The sequence below is a fragment of the Pteronotus mesoamericanus genome, unplaced genomic scaffold (assembly GCF_021234165.1).
Source record: "Pteronotus mesoamericanus isolate MK-2021 breed Mesoamerican mustached bat unplaced genomic scaffold, CSHL_Meso_final contig_74, whole genome shotgun sequence".
Lineage (NCBI taxonomy): Eukaryota > Metazoa > Chordata > Mammalia > Chiroptera > Mormoopidae > Pteronotus > Pteronotus mesoamericanus.
In genome coordinates, this window is record NW_026555247.1 from 13,447,033 (window position 1) to 13,466,402 (window position 19,370).

Sequence of the window (19,370 nt, forward strand, 5' to 3'; positions counted from 1 at the left end):
AAATGCAATGAACTTTTAGTAAATTAAGCACTTGGAGTCAAGAATCCCAGTTCTTGTCTCTGTCGTCTTTTCTTGTATCATTAATAATAATGTAAGAGTCGTTAAGATATTTGCTAAAGTATTTTGAGCTGCTTGAGAAAGAAAACAAGAACTAGTCACAGTTGAACTTTTTCCATCTTCTTGGTGCTGGGAAACCCTACATGCATCTTTTGCTCAAGCTAAGGGCTATTGGCTTATGATTAAACTTGCTACATCTATATTCTTCATTTTCTAACAATAAGACAATTTTATCATAGAACACTTAAGAAAGTTTAGTATAGTGTAAATAGTATTTGGGGTTTCTTTAATCATCTTGAAATGATCTAGCCAAAGAAAATGTTTTACACTGTACTCCTTCTACATACGTCTCAGTAACAAATTCTGTGTAAATAGTTAAAAATGCTCCTTATTTTTTAAATGTCAGCAGGTAGATGTAACTTACACATGACATGCGTGATGTTTATTATGTTAACAATGTTTACAGACTTTGTGGAAATTCAAAACATGGCTTTTCTCATAAGCAGAAGGGGCTTCTGACTAGAATAGTACAAGATGAAATTTGTATATATGTATTATAAACAGCATTTCGGGTCAAATAGGATATGAAAAAAGGATTAGCAGGAAGCTCTTCTTTTTTTTTTTTCTCAGACTCCTTTTAAATTAAACAGCTCCAGCAATTTAATGCTTAACATTGCATAACATTGTTAGGTTAGTGAAGGTTTAGGATCACATGTTACCATGAAGACAATGCAGTTCTTCAAATTGTCTCCGGTCATTCAAGATCTCCAGCCTTTACCCCGTAGAGAGCACCCTATCTGCTTACCAACATTATTGCCTTAGCTGAGTCTTTAAAAGGTCATTGTCCAGTCCTATTATCTCTAATTGTATGTAAAATTCTCCTTTCATTTTTTTGCCATATTCAAAACTGATATTTGTTTATCCAGATGGAACGCAAACTAATAAAGTGTTTGTGTTTTCACCCAGAAGGGGACAGTCTTGAGGATACCTTGGGGGAGGGAGACCCCCTAAAATTTCTTCCATGTAGTTAGTATTCTTCCCTCGCCCGGGTGCCATGACTACCAGGAAGGCACGTGCGAGGACCGCCTGAGAAGCGCAGGCGGCCAGTTCTTCCGAGATAAGGCTGCGGCCGTAATGAGGCCCGTAGCGCACTTACCTTGGGGGGAGGGGAAGCTTGCCCCTACAGAGCAGTCTGCGAGGGCCCCAGAAGTCCCCTGGCCATTACCCCTGGGCACTTCTTCTCTTTCTTTTCAAAAGAGCTTTCTCTAGGATCTGGCACACACACAGTTGATCTGTACCTCTGTTTACACATAAAAGCTAAGTCAATAGTCATAACAACACTTATTTCAAGTTCAAAAGTGTACTCAGGATCCTCAAAGCGTTTTAACTTTGCCTCTTAAAACCCAGCTTATCAGAAATGGGAATTTTGCTGCACTGTCAGGCTGCAGAAGAAACCACGCCATTGTAGCAAAGGTTGCATAATGAAATAATTGAAATTAAATGTATTTTGAAACAAAAATAGATCAATCTTGTCTAGGAGGACCTAAAATTGATTTGCCATGTAAAATTAAATTCAAAGCAAAAACAAATGTATGTGTATATTTTCAAAAATAAAAATTATTTTAAGCAAATAAAAATATTTTAACTGTCTGTTTACTTGATGTATCATCAATTTTAAACAGTATATAGTAAAACTTTCATAGTATAACGTTATAAAAAAACTGGTAACAAATTTATGAGTGCTTCCTCACTAAAAGCTGAATTAGTCTCTGTAATTAATTAAAAATTTTGATATAAGAAAGTGACTTCTACATATGCTTTTATCAGTTATTACATTGTTTTCTAGCTGATACTTATTCTGCATCCTTCCAGGCAGGAAGGAAACTCTTCTGCAGTTGGAACTAGATGGTGCTGGATGAGGTGGGGGCAACTTTTTACTACCTGGATGCTTTAACTCATTTATTATTTGTTTGGTAATTTAGCATTGTCTTTCAGGCAAAAGTTTCAACATTCGATGATGACTCAGAGAGAAAAGCTGGAATAAAGAGAAGGTCAGGCTTCTGGCCAAACATGATGGAAAACTAAATGGACCACGGCTGTGGGGGCGACCGTTAGCCACAGCGGTGGGTGTGCTCCCCTGTAAATGCTTGCTGTCATGTCTTTTTTAAAGAGATGCCACAAAGTCAGTCCCTTCAGAACTCAGCTCTTTCTTCTGACTGAACTTCCTCATTTTTAAATGCAGACTTGGAACCGGGGTATGGGAGGCAGAAACTGGATGAGAGTGGATGCTGAGTGAAGAAAAGCGGATGGCTTCACTCGCATGTTCCAACTCCATTTCAGGAAAATGAAAACCAAGTAGGTAAATTCCAAAAATATCTCCAGTTTCTTCTATTCTTAGAAAAGTCAAGGAATAAAAATCTTAACTTTTAAAAATCAAGATTGTAAAAGGAATGCATTCAACTGACTAGCTTCAATGCAACAATTTAAAAACAAGTAAAAGTTCAGGGTCTTTCCTTCTTGTCCTTGGCAATTCAGCATTTTCTCAACTCCTTTAATGGGTGTACAAAGAGTAATTCTGAATCACAGATTATGTGGTTTAACACTAGTTCAACATGGTGTAAGGCTGTTTTATGTAAGGGGAATAACTGGTCAGAAAATAAGACAAACAATCATTTAAATTCCAGGTGACAGAAAGGACACATTTTCCATGACGAGTACTGAGGCTCCTTCTCCTTTTCCTGATCCAGGCTGCACTGAGCTTCTCTCCAGGACAAGACATCCGGACATTGGCCATTGTAAGGTTGGTGTCTTTACTTTCTTTTTTGTTCATACTTTGACTTTTTTCCCAAATGTAAATCAAACTATCTAAACACAGCACTGAGGTAGTTAAAGCTCAAGAGAATGATGGTCTAAAAGAGCAAATGTAAATGAATGCATTTACCGGAGTAGGAAGAAACGAGACCTGGGTAAGGGCCACCTACCAGGTGGCCAGAGTTACATATTCTCATTTAATCCTTAAAGTAACTCCAAGATCACAGTCATGAAAACAGAGCATGGGAAAAGCAAAGTAACTTCCTCAAGGTCATATAACAATGTAACGCAAGTGTAAAGGTTTAACCTATAATTCATTCAGCGTGACTGAGTACATGAACACCTTTTGACCCCCTTCACCTGTTTTCCTACCCACACCCCTTCACCCTGGCCTCTGGCAAACACTAATTTTTTTCTCTGTAACTATGAGCTTGGTTTTTGTTCTGTTTTACAAAAAGATAACGTTAAATGGGTTCATTCATCTTAGTGTTTCCATGATTATTTATGGAAAACAACACATTTTAACAACTGCAACCATTATTTTACTCCTTAAAGCCATCTCCATTCCTCCTTTAAACTCTTGAAGTATCTGGAACCCTTTTATTTTTAATTGTATGTCTCAGAACATCTCTGATGTTTTCTGTGTGCTGAGAGTTCATTATTAAATTAGGAGGCAGTAAATCTCATGTGAAAACACAGAACATCAAATTATGATAATATAAGCAAAACATTAACACTGAAAGAATATGTATGTCCTCATTTTCTCAGAAGGTACAGGAAGTATTTATATTGTTTCATAATCAAACAAGGATTCCAAAAAGCGTTCTTAATTATAAAGCAGTACAGAATCAGGTAATCCTGTATTTATTCAAAAGGCATAATGACATGGTTTTCACTCCTGCAAGGAGGTGTTTTCACTAAGCCAAAAATAAGTATCTAATCAAAAAATGTGAGATTAACTTCGGTCATGTCTTCCCATGTCCAACTGACTAGTACTGATAATAAGATTTAGATGCTCCTAACTAGTAGGTAAAACACACACAAACACACATGCACACTATTTCCTTCAGGTAGCCACGTAGCTTGTTTTAGCTGAAGCAGTGTCTTTCCATCTTCAAATCCATGGGCCAGACACTAACACTTAGTGTGTGTTGTAGATACAATATTTTTACATGCAAGAAGCCTGCTCTCTAGATTTATATTCAAAAGAAAAGAATCACCTAGACTTTTTCCCTTTCTTTAGGTAAAGCACAATGTAGAGGTATTCTGGACCAATCTTTTACTTATTCTCATCCAGGACTGACATCCACAACTTTTGATTAGTGAAAAAAATTGTATTAGGAAATGGAGGTATTAGCCAAAGGGTACAAAGTTTCAGTTAGATGAGTAAGTCCTAGAGATCTACTGTACAGCATAGAGTCTACAGTTAACAATCTTGTATTGTATACTTAAAATTTTTCCCAGAGTATAAAACTTATATTAAGTGTTCTTGTCACAAAAAAAGAATAATAATAACAATCAATAAGATGTGGTAAGGAAACTTTTGGAGATGATGGCTAGGTTTATGGCATAAATTGTAGTGATGATTTCATGGGTATATACTTGTGTTCAAACTCATCAAGTTGTATACATTAATTACATACAACCTTTTGTATGTCAAAAAATTAATGTGTAATAAAACCTTAGTCTAATAAGTTCTGATAATATCTATCTTTCTGCATCTTCTCCCTGCCTCTCAGCTCTTATAAATCACTATGGGTTTTTGCTCAGAAGATATTTTATTGGCTGCTAATAGCTGCACTCTAAGTTGATTTTCTAACTAGACACTCTTTCTCTATACACTTTCTTGGATCGTGGAATGTCATTTTTTGTTCTGGTCTTTCAATATTCTTTTAAAGATGCAAATGAACAACAAAGGAGCATGCTGCCAAGATGACAGAAGACCTTCTCCTCTGTAAAACAAAGACTCTCTCAGGGCCTCCAGGACAAGCCAACGCATGCTATTGCTAACTTAGCCAACCAAATCTGGGTAGAATAGAATGTCTCCATGAACGAACAAGTCAGGAGATGTTGTTGAATATTTTGATAGGAAAAAAAGAGTTGTCAGGAAAAGAAAACATGTTAAAGTTTGCAGAAAATCAAAACTACTACAGGAGGACCTAAGATAAAATTTTAAAATATCATTCCATCTATTAGTCAATCAAAAATAATGGTGTTAATTCTTCCTATCCATGAACACAGTATGTGCTTTCACTTATTTGTATCTCCATCAATTTCTTTCTTCAGTGTCTCATAATTTTCTGAGTACAGGACTATTTTATCCTTGGTTAGGTTTATTCCTAGGTATTTTATCCTTTTTGTAGCAATTGTGAAGGGAGTTGTTTTCTTAATTTCCCTTTCTGTTAGTTTGTTATTGGCATATAAACATGCAGCTGATTTCTGGAAACTAATTTGGTATACTCCTATCTTGCTGAATTCACTTATCAGTATTAGTAGTTTCTTGGTGGAATCTTTAGGGTACTCTATTGTACAGTATCACGTCATCTGCAAATAATGATGGTTTTACTTCTTCCTTTCCAATTTGGATGCGTTTTATATCTTCTTCTTGTCTAATTGCTGTGACTAGGCCTTCCAGTACTATGTTGAGTAAGAGAGGTGAAAGTGGACATACCTGTCTTGTCCCCAGTCTTTAGGGAAGCACTTGTAGTTTTTGCCCATTGAGTATGATGCTGGCAGTGGGTTTGTCATATATGACCTTTATTATGTTTAGTTATGTCTCTTCTACTTCCATTCTGTTGTGAGTTTTGATCATAAATTGGTGCTGGATTTTATCAAATACTTCTTTTGCCTCTATTGACTTGGTCATGTGGTTTTTATCCTTCACTTTGTTCATGTGGTGAATCACATTTATTGATTTGTGAATGTTGTACCAACCTTGCATTCCCAGAATAAATCTCACTTGATCAAGGTGTGTGATCTTCTTTATTCATTCCTGGTTTGCTAATATTTTGTTGAGGATTTTAGCATCTATGTTCATTAGGGATGTCGGCCTATAATTTTCTTTCTTTGCAGTGTCTTTATCTGGTTTTGGAATTACGATAACACTGACCTCGTAAAATGAATTTGGGAGACTTCCTTCCCCTTGAATTTTATGAAATATTTTGAGGAGAGGTGTTAGTTCTTCTTTGAATGTTTGGGAAAACTCACCTGTGAAGCCATCCAGTCAAGGGCTTCTGTTTGGGGGGAGTTTTTTGATTACTGTTTCAATTTCACTAGGTGTAATCTGTCTATTCAGATTCTCTGGTTCTTCCTGATTTAGTTTTGGAAGACTATATGTTTCTAGGAATTGATCCATTTCATCCAGGTTGTTCAGTTTGTTGGTATATAGTTGTTCATAATATTTTCTTATAATCCTTTGTATATCTTGGGTGTCAGTTACTATTTCTTCTCTTTCATTTCTGATTTGATTTGTTTGGGTCCTCTCTCTTTTTTTCTTGATGAGTCTGGTTGAAGGTATGTCAATCTTGTTTATTTTTTCAAAGAACCAGCTCTTGGATTCATTAATCTTTTGTATCACTTTTTTAGACTCTTATATTGTGTTTATTTCTGTTCTTATCTTTGTTATTTCCTTCCTTCTACTCACTTTGGGCTTTGCTTTTTGTTCTTTTTCAAGTTCCTTTAAGTGAAAAGTTGGATTGTTTATTTGAGCTTTTTCTTGTTTTTTTTGAGATAGGCCTATAATGCAATGAATTTCACTCTTAAGATTGCTTTCCCAATGTCCCACAGATTTTGGATTGTTTTATCTTCATTTTCACTTTTTTTTCAAGGTACCATTTGATTCTTTTCTTGATCTCTTTGTTGACCTATTCAGTGTTTAATGACTTGTTATTTAGCTTCCATGTCTTTGTGTGTTATTCAGTGTTCATCTTGTGATCAATTTCTAGTTTCATTGCATTGTGGTAGAGAATATGCTTGATATGATTTCAATCTTCTTAAATTTATTGACACTTGTTTTGTGTCCTATCATGTGGTTTATCTTAGAAAACATTCCATGTGCACTTGAAAAGTATGTATATTCTGCTGTGTTCGGGTGAAATGCTCTGAAGCTATCAATTAAATCCATTTGATCAAGTGTGTCATTTAAGGACGCTGTCTTCTTGTTGATTTTCTGTCTGGAAGATCTATCTACAGAAGTCAGTGGGTTGTTAAAATCCCTGACTATAACTGTGTCTCTGTTGATTTCTCCCTTTATGTCCATCAAGGTTTGCTTCCCATATTTAGGTGCTTCTATGTTGGGTGCATAAATACTTACTAGGGTTATATCATCTTGTTGGACTGTTCCCTTTATCATTATGTAGTGTCCTTTATTGTCTCTTACTACAGCTTTGGTTTTAAAGTCCATTTTGTCACTAATAAGTACTGCTACCCTCACTTTTTTTTCCTTTCCATTTGCATGAAATATCTTTTTCCATCCCTTTACTTTTAGTTGGTTTGTATCTTTCAATCTGAGATGGGTCACTTAGAGGCAGCACATATATGGATCTTGTTTTCTTACCCACTCAGCTACCCTATGTCTTTTGGTTGGAGTATTTAAGCCATTTACATTTAAGGTGATTATTGATAGGTACATATTTAGTGCCATTTTATTATTAGACTATTTCCCTCTGGGTTTTTTTTTTTTTCCCTTTCTCTTTTTCTCTTCTTCTTCAAGCAAGACCTTTAACATTTGTTGCAATACTGGTTTGGTGTTAACAAACTCCTTTAGCCTTTTCTTGTCTGGAAAGCTCTTTATTTCTCCTTCGATTTTAAATGATAGCCTTGCTGGGTATTGCAGCCTTGTTTCCGGTCCTTGTTTTTCATCACCTTGAATATTTTTCACCACTTCCTTCTGGACTGAAATGTTTCTGTTGAGAAATCAGGTGATAGTCTAATTGGTGCTCTCTTGTAGATAACTTCTTGGTTTTCTCTTGCAGCTCTTTAATTATGATGTGTCTCAGTATAGGCCTCTTTGGGTCCAACTTGTTTGGAATTCTCTGAGCTGCCTGAACTTGTATGTTTTTTCCTTTACCAGATTAGGAAAGTTTTTGGTCACTATTCCTCCAAATAAGTTCTCAATCCCTTGCTCACTCTTTTCTCTTTCTAGTACACCATGCTGTGGATGTGATTATGCTTCATGTTGTCCAAATGTTTCTTAAGCTCTCGTCACTTTTTTTAATTCTCTCTTCTTTTAGCTGCTCTGCCTGGGTGTTCTTTTCTACTTTATCTTCCAAATCACTGATTCGGTCCTCTGTCTCATCTAAACAATTCTTTATTCCTTGCAGTGAATTAAAATGTCTATACTGCTCAAAGCAATCTCTAGATTCAATGCAATTTTTCTCAAGATTCCAATGACATATTTCACAGAACTAGAACAAATATTTCAAAAATTTATATGGAGCCACAAAAGGCCCTGCATAGCAACAGTGATCCTTAGAAAGAAGAACAGTGTTGGAGAAATCATGCTGCCTAATATCAAACCATACTATAAGCCCATTGTAATCAAAACAGCATGGTACTGGCATAAAAATAGACACATAGATTGGTGGAACAGAAAAGAGAGCCCAGAAATAAAGCCACATCTTTATAGTTAATTAATATTCAACACAGGAAGCAAGCACATACAATAGGCTAAAGATAATTTATTCAATAAATGGTTTTGGAAAAACTGGACAAATATGTGCAGAAAAATGAAACTAGACCACCTTCTTATACCACACACAAGAATAAATTCAAAATAGATCAAAGACTTAAATGTTAGACCCAAAACCATAAAAATCTTAGAAAACATAGGCAGTTAAAATCTTGGACATTACTCATAACAATATTTTTTGGATATATTGCCCCAGGCAAGGGAAATGAAAGAAAAAATAAACAAATGAGACTACATCAAGCTTAAAGATTTTGCACAGCAAAGGAAATCATCAACAAAGTAAAAAGACAACCCATGGAATGGGAGAATATATTCGTCAATATATCTGATAAGGGGTGAATAACCAAAATTTATAAAGAACTTACAAAACTCAACAGACAAAAAAGAAACAAACAACCCAATTAAAAAGTGGGCAAAGGACCTGAATAGATACTTCTCCAAAGAGGACATACAGATGGCCAACAGACATATGAAAATATGCTCAACATCACTAATCATCAGAGAAATGCAAATTAAAACCACAATGAGACATGATCTCACACCTGTCAGAATGGCCATCATCAATAAGTCAACAAACAACAAGTGCTGGTAAGGATATGGAGAAAAGGGAACCCTCTTGCACTGTTGGTGGAAATGCAGATGCGTGCAGCCACTGTGGAAAGCAGTATGGAGATACCTCAAAAAATTAAAAATGGATCTGCCTTTTGACCCAGTAATCTCACTTCTGGGAATATATCCAAAGGAACCCAGAACACTAATGCAAAAGAACATAAGCACCCCTGTGTTCACTGCAGGGTTATTTACAACCACGAAGATATGGAAGCAGCCCAGTGTCCACAGTAGATGATTGGATAAAACAACTAAAGACATTTACACAATGGAATACTACCTGGCCATGAAAAAAGAAGAAAATTTTACCATTTGTGACAGTTGGATGGACCTGGAGAACATTATGCTAAGTGAAATAAACCAGTCAGAGAATGATAAATACCATATGATTTCACTCATATGTGAAATTTAATGAACAAACTTGAATAGCAAGGAAAATGGGGACAGTCTCATAGATGGGGAGCAGGATGACAGCTGGTGGGGGGACTGAGCAAAAAGGAAAAAGGACTCATGGACATGAACAACAATGTGGTGATTGCCGGGGTGAGGGGGTTATAAGGGAACTAAATGGCAATGGAAAAAATATAATAAATATTAAATAAAAAATAATGAAAAGTGACTAAAGTAATGGTATGTTATACATATTTTAATGATTAACAAAAGATAAACTTGAAATGCTTTTTGTTTGGTTTGGTTTTTTAATCCTGCATTTTAAGTTAATGGTTAAGGTTTCAAGCTTTGGAGACAAAGTTCTTGAGTTCAAATCGCAGCTCCACCACTTACTAGCTGTGTGTCTTTAGGCAAGTTACTTAACCTCTTTGTATCTCTTTGTAATTTATAACTTAAATTTTCAAAATGAATTCATTTCAAAGTTAAGAGTGCTGATATCCAAACAACTGAAACCAGACAAACTTAAAACACCTATATTATCTGATCTAAAGCCTTGTTTTATAGAAGCTGAGAAAACAGGCTAAAAAGTAACTTGTTGATCAAAGGCAGAGTTAGGAATTGACTCTATGAATTCTCTTTCTGCAACTCCAAACTGCAACTGTGGTTTTTCTTTTTCACTAATCTTCTTCTTTAGCCATGGACTTGTTCTGTCTAGTCTATTCTGCACTGGAAATTCCTGTGACTACAGAGATAAACAGCCAAGCTCATGAGAATCTTCAATTTTCAACTGAGCTTCCTTGGAAAAGGGCAGAGTGAGAGGGGTTTTTTTCCCTACAAGTTCTAATTATGTTATTTCTACCAAGTAGAACAGAGCAGCCAGGTGGCTTTGGTGGGAGATGGGGGGAGAAATTACTTAAAAATAAGCATGAAAAGAATGATGCTATTGATCCAACCTCCAGTAGGACATAAATATTAGGTAATGCCACTAGAATAGCAATTACTGTGCGGGCGTGCGCACACGCGACCGTGCTTTATTTTCAGTTTCTATGTGATTTGTAGTGCCAGCTTTCTGGACAAGTGAAGAGTTTTATTTGCAAAAGCTAGTTAACTCCATATAAAATGAAAGGAAGCGAAGTTTGTCTTTGCCTTTGCATGTACTTTTACCTTATTTCTAGGACATGATCTGCCTAATGTTTTCATAATTACTACCTCCTTCTTCCTTTAAAAATGTGACCATAATTGGCTGATAAATTTTTTAATTAGTTGATAAATTCAATTTTAATAAAGTATAAATCACACAAAGCACTTTGTTACTCCTCTTTGGAGTAAGTATCTTTAATACTTAAAATATCTGTTGACTCAGAAAACAAAATTTTTTTATCACTAGGTCATCAGTCAGGAAGCGGAGTGTTTTGTGCATGGACATTTTCCAATATTCTTCAAATCCCATATTTGGCCTCTGTCCATGTAGGACCACGGAGCATACCAGGGACTCAAGTTTTCCATTCTGACCAAATGACCTAATGCATCTAGTTCCCAAGAAATAAAAGTAAATAAGCATATTCTATACAACTTCCATCCTCTTGTTTTTCCTAAAAGCCAAGAAGCAACAATCTTCCTGTATTTGTTTGTTTGTTTGTTTGTTTGTTTTAGATGGCTTGGTCATACATACTTCTAAAGTGAAAATCCAAAGTACCATACTCTGTGAACTTATGATTCTAATTATTGAAAATTCTGTGGCTTGGACTGATTCCCCACAGTGCCACACAATGGAAACTCACAGTGACACTTTTATGAACCATAAAGCAATTCTTCATATGAGCTTTCACATGGATTTTACTTTGTTCAACTCTGTCCTCCCAGTAATACTGCTCTGCTTAATTTGCTGAGTTGTCATCAAATTTACTGATTATTTAGGATGAATTTTCTAATCCTAACGTTAAGAAAGAAGTGCAATGAGACACTCTCTTCCTCTTTCATACCCACAGGAGAATTAGTCACAAGAAGTCATTGTTGACTGACTTACCTTTATTGTGATAACTAATTCTGTATAAAATGGGTGTGACTCTCCAAAGATACAATGTTATTCAGGTCCAGCTGGAAAAAAAAACAAAAGTTAAAGTAAATTAACAGACAATTGTATAGTAAAATAAGAGGTCTACTTTCAGGAATATAGTAATGTTCATAATGAATATTATCTTTTTTTTTAAAAAATCTTTAAACACAACTGTCCTCAGACAAGCTGGAAAGGGTCACTGTGATTGTTAGAATGACATTAACAAGAGCAATTTTTTCCCTTTGTCTTAAGGAGGAAGAAAAACAATTTCCAACTTAGAAGGGGGGGAGGAAAACTATTATATTTTTCTTACTCAATAACCCTCATTGTTACAAAGTTGTACTTAACTGGTTTGCTTAATATTTGAACATATTTCTGTCTAATAAAAATCTCTATTTTAAGTAGGAACTAGAAGAAGTAACGAAAGGTCCACTGCAAATACAAAAAGAAAAAAAAATTACGGTTCAAACAAAACAGGTTTAAAAACATTTTCCTGAAATGCTCAATCACTAGAGACATTTTGATTCTCTTCTTTATATCTGAAAACTCCTTCAGCACTCCAGTTCCCTGGGTGTGTCTAAATGAAACTGAGTTAATTAAATTACTATTTATCATCTTAAAAGATTTTCAATTCCCTTTGATACAAAAGTAGAGTTAGTACATAGAAATAATTTGCCATTCAAAATATCTAATTTGGGATTCAAAAATAACAATACTATAACTTTTGGTCAGCACGGCTCCTACAAGTTTGTCCTCCAAAGTAATGGTCCCCAGTATTTTTTGTGCAGGACGCCTGTGACAGAGAGCATGCTGGCGCACGAGGCCACACGCGGGATCTGTTCACCTTCTGGCCCAAAATCCACCCTCCATCTGCATCCAAGGGGGATAATGTCAAAAATGTGAGTGAGTAACATCATTATCAAATAACTTTAAATGTGCTCTAATCATTGTAGCAAGCAAATAATTCACACATTGATTAACAGATTACTCCATTGACTGGTATGGTACTGAAATAAAAACACCACAACCAATTTTGAAAGTAAATTAAAATGAGTAACGGAATATCTTTGAATCCTTGTTTTTACTTTAAAATGGAAATTGTTATTTATTTTTGAGATGCCACTTCTCTATGCTAAAGTCATTATTCTGAATCATTTTGAAAAGATCTAAGGATCTTTAAAGCCAGGACTTTGATTCCACATTTGCTCTCCAAAGCTATCGTATGGCTTCTATTTCACTTCTTTGTTATTCCTAAGAATGTCACTTGTCTACATGCAAAAGAACTGCCAAGAAACCAGCACTCTTTTCTGTCTTCTAAGGGGTTTTTTTTCTGTGTGTCTCCCAAGGTCAGCATTATGGTTTCTGTCTGACACTCTGAGTAAACACCCCTATGCCTGCTATAAACCTGCAAGTCCTGTCATGCAAACACCGAATTCCAGTTCAGGGCTGCTGCTGCAACCTAACAATCTTGTTAGAGAGCAACCGAACAACTCCCAGCCTCTCTGCCCCAGCCACTGCCATTGCCCTTATCTTTCCAAGAATTCCCGTAACAAACCCTAGGGTGAAACCAGGGCCAGAGATTCATTTTGAAATGGAGTTGGGTAGATAAAATTGACATTCCCAAGAGTCACACTCCCCTAATGAATGTTTACTTTGTTCAGCTCCGGAGGGAATGGGGACTTGTCATAGAGTTTATGGTTCCACACTTGTTGCCTCTGTAAAGAAAGGAGCCTTAATGAAATGGAGGAACACAGACATGTTCTCCATAGGCCTCGGAACTCCTCCCACTTTATTCTGTTCAGGCAAAGGTGAGGGAAGGGGGTGTTATCCACAGTGAACCAGGCCTCCCAGCACACCCCCACTCGGTTTGGTGACATTTACTCACATCCTTCCAGGAATATGATAGCCTCTTGCCCTCTTCTCTTTACCGTCATTTTACACACAGACACACACACAGACACACACACACACACACACACACACACAACCTATCTTCCAAAATATATTCACTTATTCATTTAAGACCTTCAATCGGTCAAGCGCTGTTTTAGGAGCTGGATACATAGCAGTCCATAGAGAAAAACCCCAGCCCTCATGAAGTTTACATTCTATCGAATGGCAACGGATAATAAATAAGTAAATGCATAGTCTTTTAGATCGTGATGTGCCACGAAGAAAAAAATGAAACAGGGAAAGAGGGTGGGGAGTTCTGGGGTAGGAGTAATTACAGTCATGAAATGGGTGGCCAGAGAAGGCAATGATAAGGCAGAATTTGGGGAGGGGCATTTGGAGGGAGGAAGTAAACTTTGTATATGCTTGGAGCAGAACTTTCTAGGGAGAAGAAACAGAGTGCAAAGGCTCTGAGGCGGAGCGTGCCTGGCGCATTAGGTGTATCACACTGTGATGTAAGTAACTGATAACAAGCCACCCTTCCAGTAATATGCATGTAACATGGGAGCCTTCAGCTACAGAATTTTAGACATTAGTCAGTAGGAGGGACATCGAGGCCTTGCTAAGATTTCCGAGATAATTGAGATAATTGCTGCTTTGCATACATGTCAATCCAGCATTACTATAGTCTTATCACCTTTTAAAACCAGTATGATTTATTTTTTAAAAATCTCTTAAGATGTGTTCAACATTATACTTAGATCCAAGAATAGACAACTCTGTTTTCTTTGCTGGGCTAAATCTTATTTTGCACCTATAGCATCTTCTTCTAATTTTCCTCTGTTCCATGAACAAAGTTAACAATCTCCTTAATGCATTTTGGTTCAGGGACTTTGCATCCCAGCATCCTGTTCTCACAGTGACTCACAAGGAACCCACGGGGAACGGCTCAGCCTGACACCTGACTCGCTGCTCAGGGCTCCCTCATGCATTCAGGGCGCTGGTCTGTGGCTGTGCTCTCATGGCTGACTATTGTTGTCCCCAAAGTGTGTGACTTCATTAAAAATATGCGGGCTTCTCTGCGATAGACCATATAGAGCTTGCAGCCTGCTCCGCTTCCATTATTACTCTGTAAGTTCTAGCTCAAAAAGGCAACAGTTTTTCCCACCCTCTTAACATAAGAGGACATCCCCCACCTCCAAGTTGGCCAAAACTCCTCTCTCACTGCCTAAGGTGGAGGCGACTTGGTTCATCTAACCGCAGAGTCCATGAGAACCTCAGCACCCTGATTCCTGTCTCTGTGGTGTCGCTCTGGCCTTGGTCTCTGTGAAAAGGGGCCACGCCCTTCCCCTCCTCCGTTTCCCTGCACCTGATGTAATACACTGTCTTCTCAGCTGGCCCTGAACTCCTCCGGCTTGGCCCTGCCCATCTCTTCCGCCACACTCAAGTCCATGCCTATCCCGGACACCTACACCTCTTAACTATCAGCCAGGCCACTCTGCAACCCTGGCTCACACCTACCAACTGTTATTCTTCTCCTGCTCCTGGCTTCCATGGGGTGGGAGAAAACACGTATACAAACCAACACAGGTACACGCGCGCGTGCGAATATGCATGTACGCACCCACACAGTCCCAGACCAACATTTTCTGACCAGATCCACTACTAGCATATTATCCACAGTGGATATTCCAAAAACCTTTCTTTGCAATACTACTTTTCATTTATGTTTAATTCCTTCCAGTACGTGGGCTTGTTTCAACAAATTTCTATTGAACATCTCATATGTGTTGGATATAAGGGGCTGGGCCCCGTCAATGCGATATGATCTCTGCTTTCAAAGTATTAACACTCCTGAGAAAGAGGGATGGGTGGAGTAGCAGACATGGATGAGGTAACCACACTCCACAGTGTGACTGCTGCTAGGCCGGTGTATGAATCATTTTGAGCAGAGCCACAAAGGGAAAGGAATGGGGGAAAGGGCAAGTGACTGGCTATGCAGAGTACAGGGAAAGAAGACTCGAAGGCGGCTTCCAGGTGCCTGGATTAGCTGGCCGAATTGACAAGGCATATGATGAAGAAGGAAAATTGAGCTGGAGGAGGGGTGGAGGGGTGGAGAAATCTTTTTTTTTTTTCCTTCAGTATGATGAGTTTGCTATCCCTATGAAATTATTATGGTTGTTTGAGGACCCTATGAAATACCCAAATGGTAATGCTCCATGTTTGAGGATTGGGAGAGAAAGCTGTGATAGATTTGCACGATGGGAGTAACTATGGATTCATGCTTGGTACCAAACAAGAAGAAAAGAAGGAAAAAACTCAAAAGCATACACATTTAACAGGTGGCAGAGAAAAATAAATGAATTGAGAAAGCACAGCCAGAAAAATAGAAAATTAGGTGACTGTTTCTGCCTCCTACATCAATCTGCAATTGTGTTTTCCTTCCCATTTCAAACCACTTACTTGACTTTTCTAACTGGATATTGTTCTAATATCTCAAATTCAACTTTCACCCCCAAAAAGCAGAAAAACAAAAAACACTTTTACTTCTGACTTCCCTTTCTGTGTCAGTAAGGTAAAAATAATGCTGCTTTTTTTTCCCCATGGATAAATCTGAAACCCCTGACTCTTCAGCAACAGTGTCCCTGCCTTGAGTTACTCTGTCCTGGCAAGTTCAATGTCTCCTTCACAATTATTCTTTTTTTAAGAGTCAGCTCACCATACCACCCTGCTCTACCCCCCAAAAAGCTTTTTCTAATCTCATGGTTCAAAGTGTGGGTCTGGGACTCCCTTCCTTATGATTAAATTATATCCCACATATATTTCTACCATTCCATTTATAAGACTTTACAGATAGTTAAAGACACATTATTTCATAATATAAGATCTAGTTCATAAAGATCTATTTTTGTTTCTTTGAAAGAAGAAACATTTATTTATCTTTGCATCCCCAACAAAATTAAAATTAAATATTTGTTGAACAGGAACAAATTAAATGTTGAATAAATGAAGGAATACATGGGTGAAGCTAAACTAAAAAACAGATTCCTCCCTTCATTGCTGTTCTCACATCGCCTAGAGATATTTCATATTTTTTTCTGTATCCACACATGTTTTATTAATCAACTCTCTAAGAGTAAACCTCCTGACCACAATAAACATTTTTTAAATATTTTAACTGGCACACATTACTATTATTTGCTTCTAGGGCATTTCATAGGGTAGCAACCAGATTTAGCTCCTAATTCTTTGATGATGTTCTAATTCTTACCCTCATGGGGATTTTCAGTGGAATCAAATATCAGCCATCTATCAAATCATTAGCCAAGAACTGTTGATTTATAAATGCTATAATGCATTGAGAATAAGGAGGTTACTATGGTAGGTAAGAGTCACATTAATTTTTGTTATTCTTTATGAAACTTTTTTTACAAACTTTTTATGTTTGAGATAATATTAAGGGATGACACTAATAAGCTAATCACTTTAAGCTTATTCTTACCCATGTGTATGTATGAATTCAGCAAATTATTCTGGGAAATGTATTTCAGGTAGTTATTTTCAATATATGTAGATGTTAAAGCCAATTATTTGCACAAAGTATATTTTGAACTCATGCATTATAAGTATGTTTCTTAAGAAAAGGACATTTACCATAATGTTTATGTAATTTAGAGGGAAAACCTGTAAGTTAAGTCTTTCACATCTTGCTAACACTTCTATTTGTTTTAAAGTGATAATTAATCCTTTGTTGGTAATGGCCACATTTGTTTCTGTGCACAGAGATTTATGAAATAAATTTACTCTCATCCCAGCAGAAGCATCGTGAGCCAGAGAACTAGCTGTGTATCATTTGACTTTCAACAAGCCTCTTCAACTGGCTGTATCATAAGTTTCAGAATTGTAAAGAGGAACTAATTCAAGAATGACACACTGTGGCACTAGATGGTGACACTTTTTCTCAAAGCCTTGAAATAAGTTTTACAGAAGGTATCCTACCCTGAAACTGATCTCGAAAGCCTCCGGCGGAAGCTGAGTAACCCAACAATAAAATTTGCATTAGCTAGTTCTCATTTTGGAACCTGCAATTATCCTCGTTAAATGGAAACCAAAGTCTTGATAATGAAGCATAAATACTTGCCTATAAGGCTCACTTATAGAACACTAATTTCAGATAGGACTTCTGCATAGTTTCCCGGAATGATTTGTGAAAGTGGTTTAGAAAAAGCTAGCCTTGTTTAATTAGTTTTCCCAGCACAATGGGGAATGAACATTCTCACCAAGGTATGCTACCATGCATGTCTAACTCAAGTGTAGGGAATAGAAACTAGAAGACATACTTCCCTCCAAATTAAACTCTGTACCCCTGGCACTCAGCACTGCTCTAGGCACTGGAAACAGAATGGTAAGCTAAGCACACACTTTCTAGATACCAGTCCTCAGCTAACTTCACCACCATCACAATCACTCAGCTGTTACACCCTAAACGGAGAATGTGGTTCTCTCAGCTCAAAGAGGGACTGGTCCTCAATGGCTGGGGAAGACCTGGGCTAGGGAGAGAAAGGTCGGAGATCCCGGGGGAGGGAGAGGAGGGCACCTTTGACCACAGAAGCAACTCTGCTATATTAGCCAAATTTTTCTAGTAACAAATGAACCCTTTATATTTTTATAGGTTTTCCATTACTCCAACACCAATAATTAACCTTCCTTAGAAGTTCCCTAATTTGGTGCTGATGCTAGTGTTTTTGTTTTTTAAGAAGAGTTCAAGTTAACATTTACATTTGCAATAATAATTATCGTTATTACCACTATCATTTATCGCACCCTTACGCGCTAGACACTGCAGAATGCTTCACATAGATTTTCTGATTTAATTTTTAGAACTATTAGTCCAATATGACACATCTGGAAAGTTAGGCAAGGAAAGGTTGTCCAGATCAACCAGCTAGTAACTATTGGAGCAAGGATTCTGAACTCTAGTTACTCTTTGTGTAAGAGATTTTGTAAATCATATTGAAGAGGGTACCTTTCCCCTTAACACCTCTAGGGTTTTGTCCTAATCGAATCTAGTTAACAAGGGGTCATAGAACTGTCCGTTTAGATCATCTGTGATTTTTCTAGTAACTGCCTCCCTCAGCCAAATAAACCGCAAACCTGTTGGAAGCAGTTAAGGGTCCTTGGGGAAGAGGTGAAAAGCCCTACGGAGAGAGCCACCTGAAACCCTGCTCCAGAACCTCTGCTCCCTAAGGTTGCGCCCCACGCACCACCTATGCAGTGAGGACTAGGGTTCCCACCTCACTCGTCTTTCATCGGAGCACCTGAGCTCTGGGCCCCACGCTATTCACAACGCCCTGGGCCTTTGGGCGGCCGCCGACCCAGCGGGCAGAAAACACTGCAGGTCTTCACCGCCGACACTGAGATTCTGCTCTAGGGCAGAGCAAGCCCTGCCTGGGGGCCCAGAGTCCCGGCCCCTCTCCTGGGAGGAGGGGTTTGGGAGGGGGGCGGGGCCTGCCTCGCGTTGTCCCCAAACCGGGACGTCACGGTCCAGGTGATCCACGGAGGGAGGAAGTCATCGCGAGCTTCCTTTCCTCCCCCAATTGCCCACCTCAGAGCCAGCAGCGCCCGCAGCCCAGACCGCGCTTGGGGCCTAGCCTGTGGGCAAGCGCGCGGGCACCGCAGGCGGGAAGAGGTGGGGCGGGGAGAGAGTTGCGGGCCTGGGAGAAGCCGAGCGCGCGCTCGCTGTGACCCAGCCCGGCCGGCGGCGCGGAACGAAACGAGCGGCCGGAGGCGAGGGCGCGGCGGGGACGTGGGCGCGATGGCGGGGAGCGCGGAGGGCGCCCTACTGCTTCTCCTGGTAAGTGTGCCAAC

The 19,370-nt window shown here is 38.2% G+C and overlaps 1 protein-coding gene across 1 annotated transcript in view; it reads left to right on the forward strand.

Moving 5' to 3' along the window:
• Positions 1-19,279: 19,279 nt before the first annotated feature.
• The window catches only part of DSG2 (desmoglein 2), a 40,450-nt gene continuing 40,359 nt past the window's right edge, over positions 19,280-19,370 (forward strand). The window contains exon 1 of the mRNA XM_054583497.1: positions 19,280-19,356. Within this exon, the coding sequence (XP_054439472.1) occupies positions 19,318-19,356 (39 nt within the window). The 5' untranslated portion in view covers positions 19,280-19,317. The remainder of the gene's footprint in view (positions 19,357-19,370) is intronic.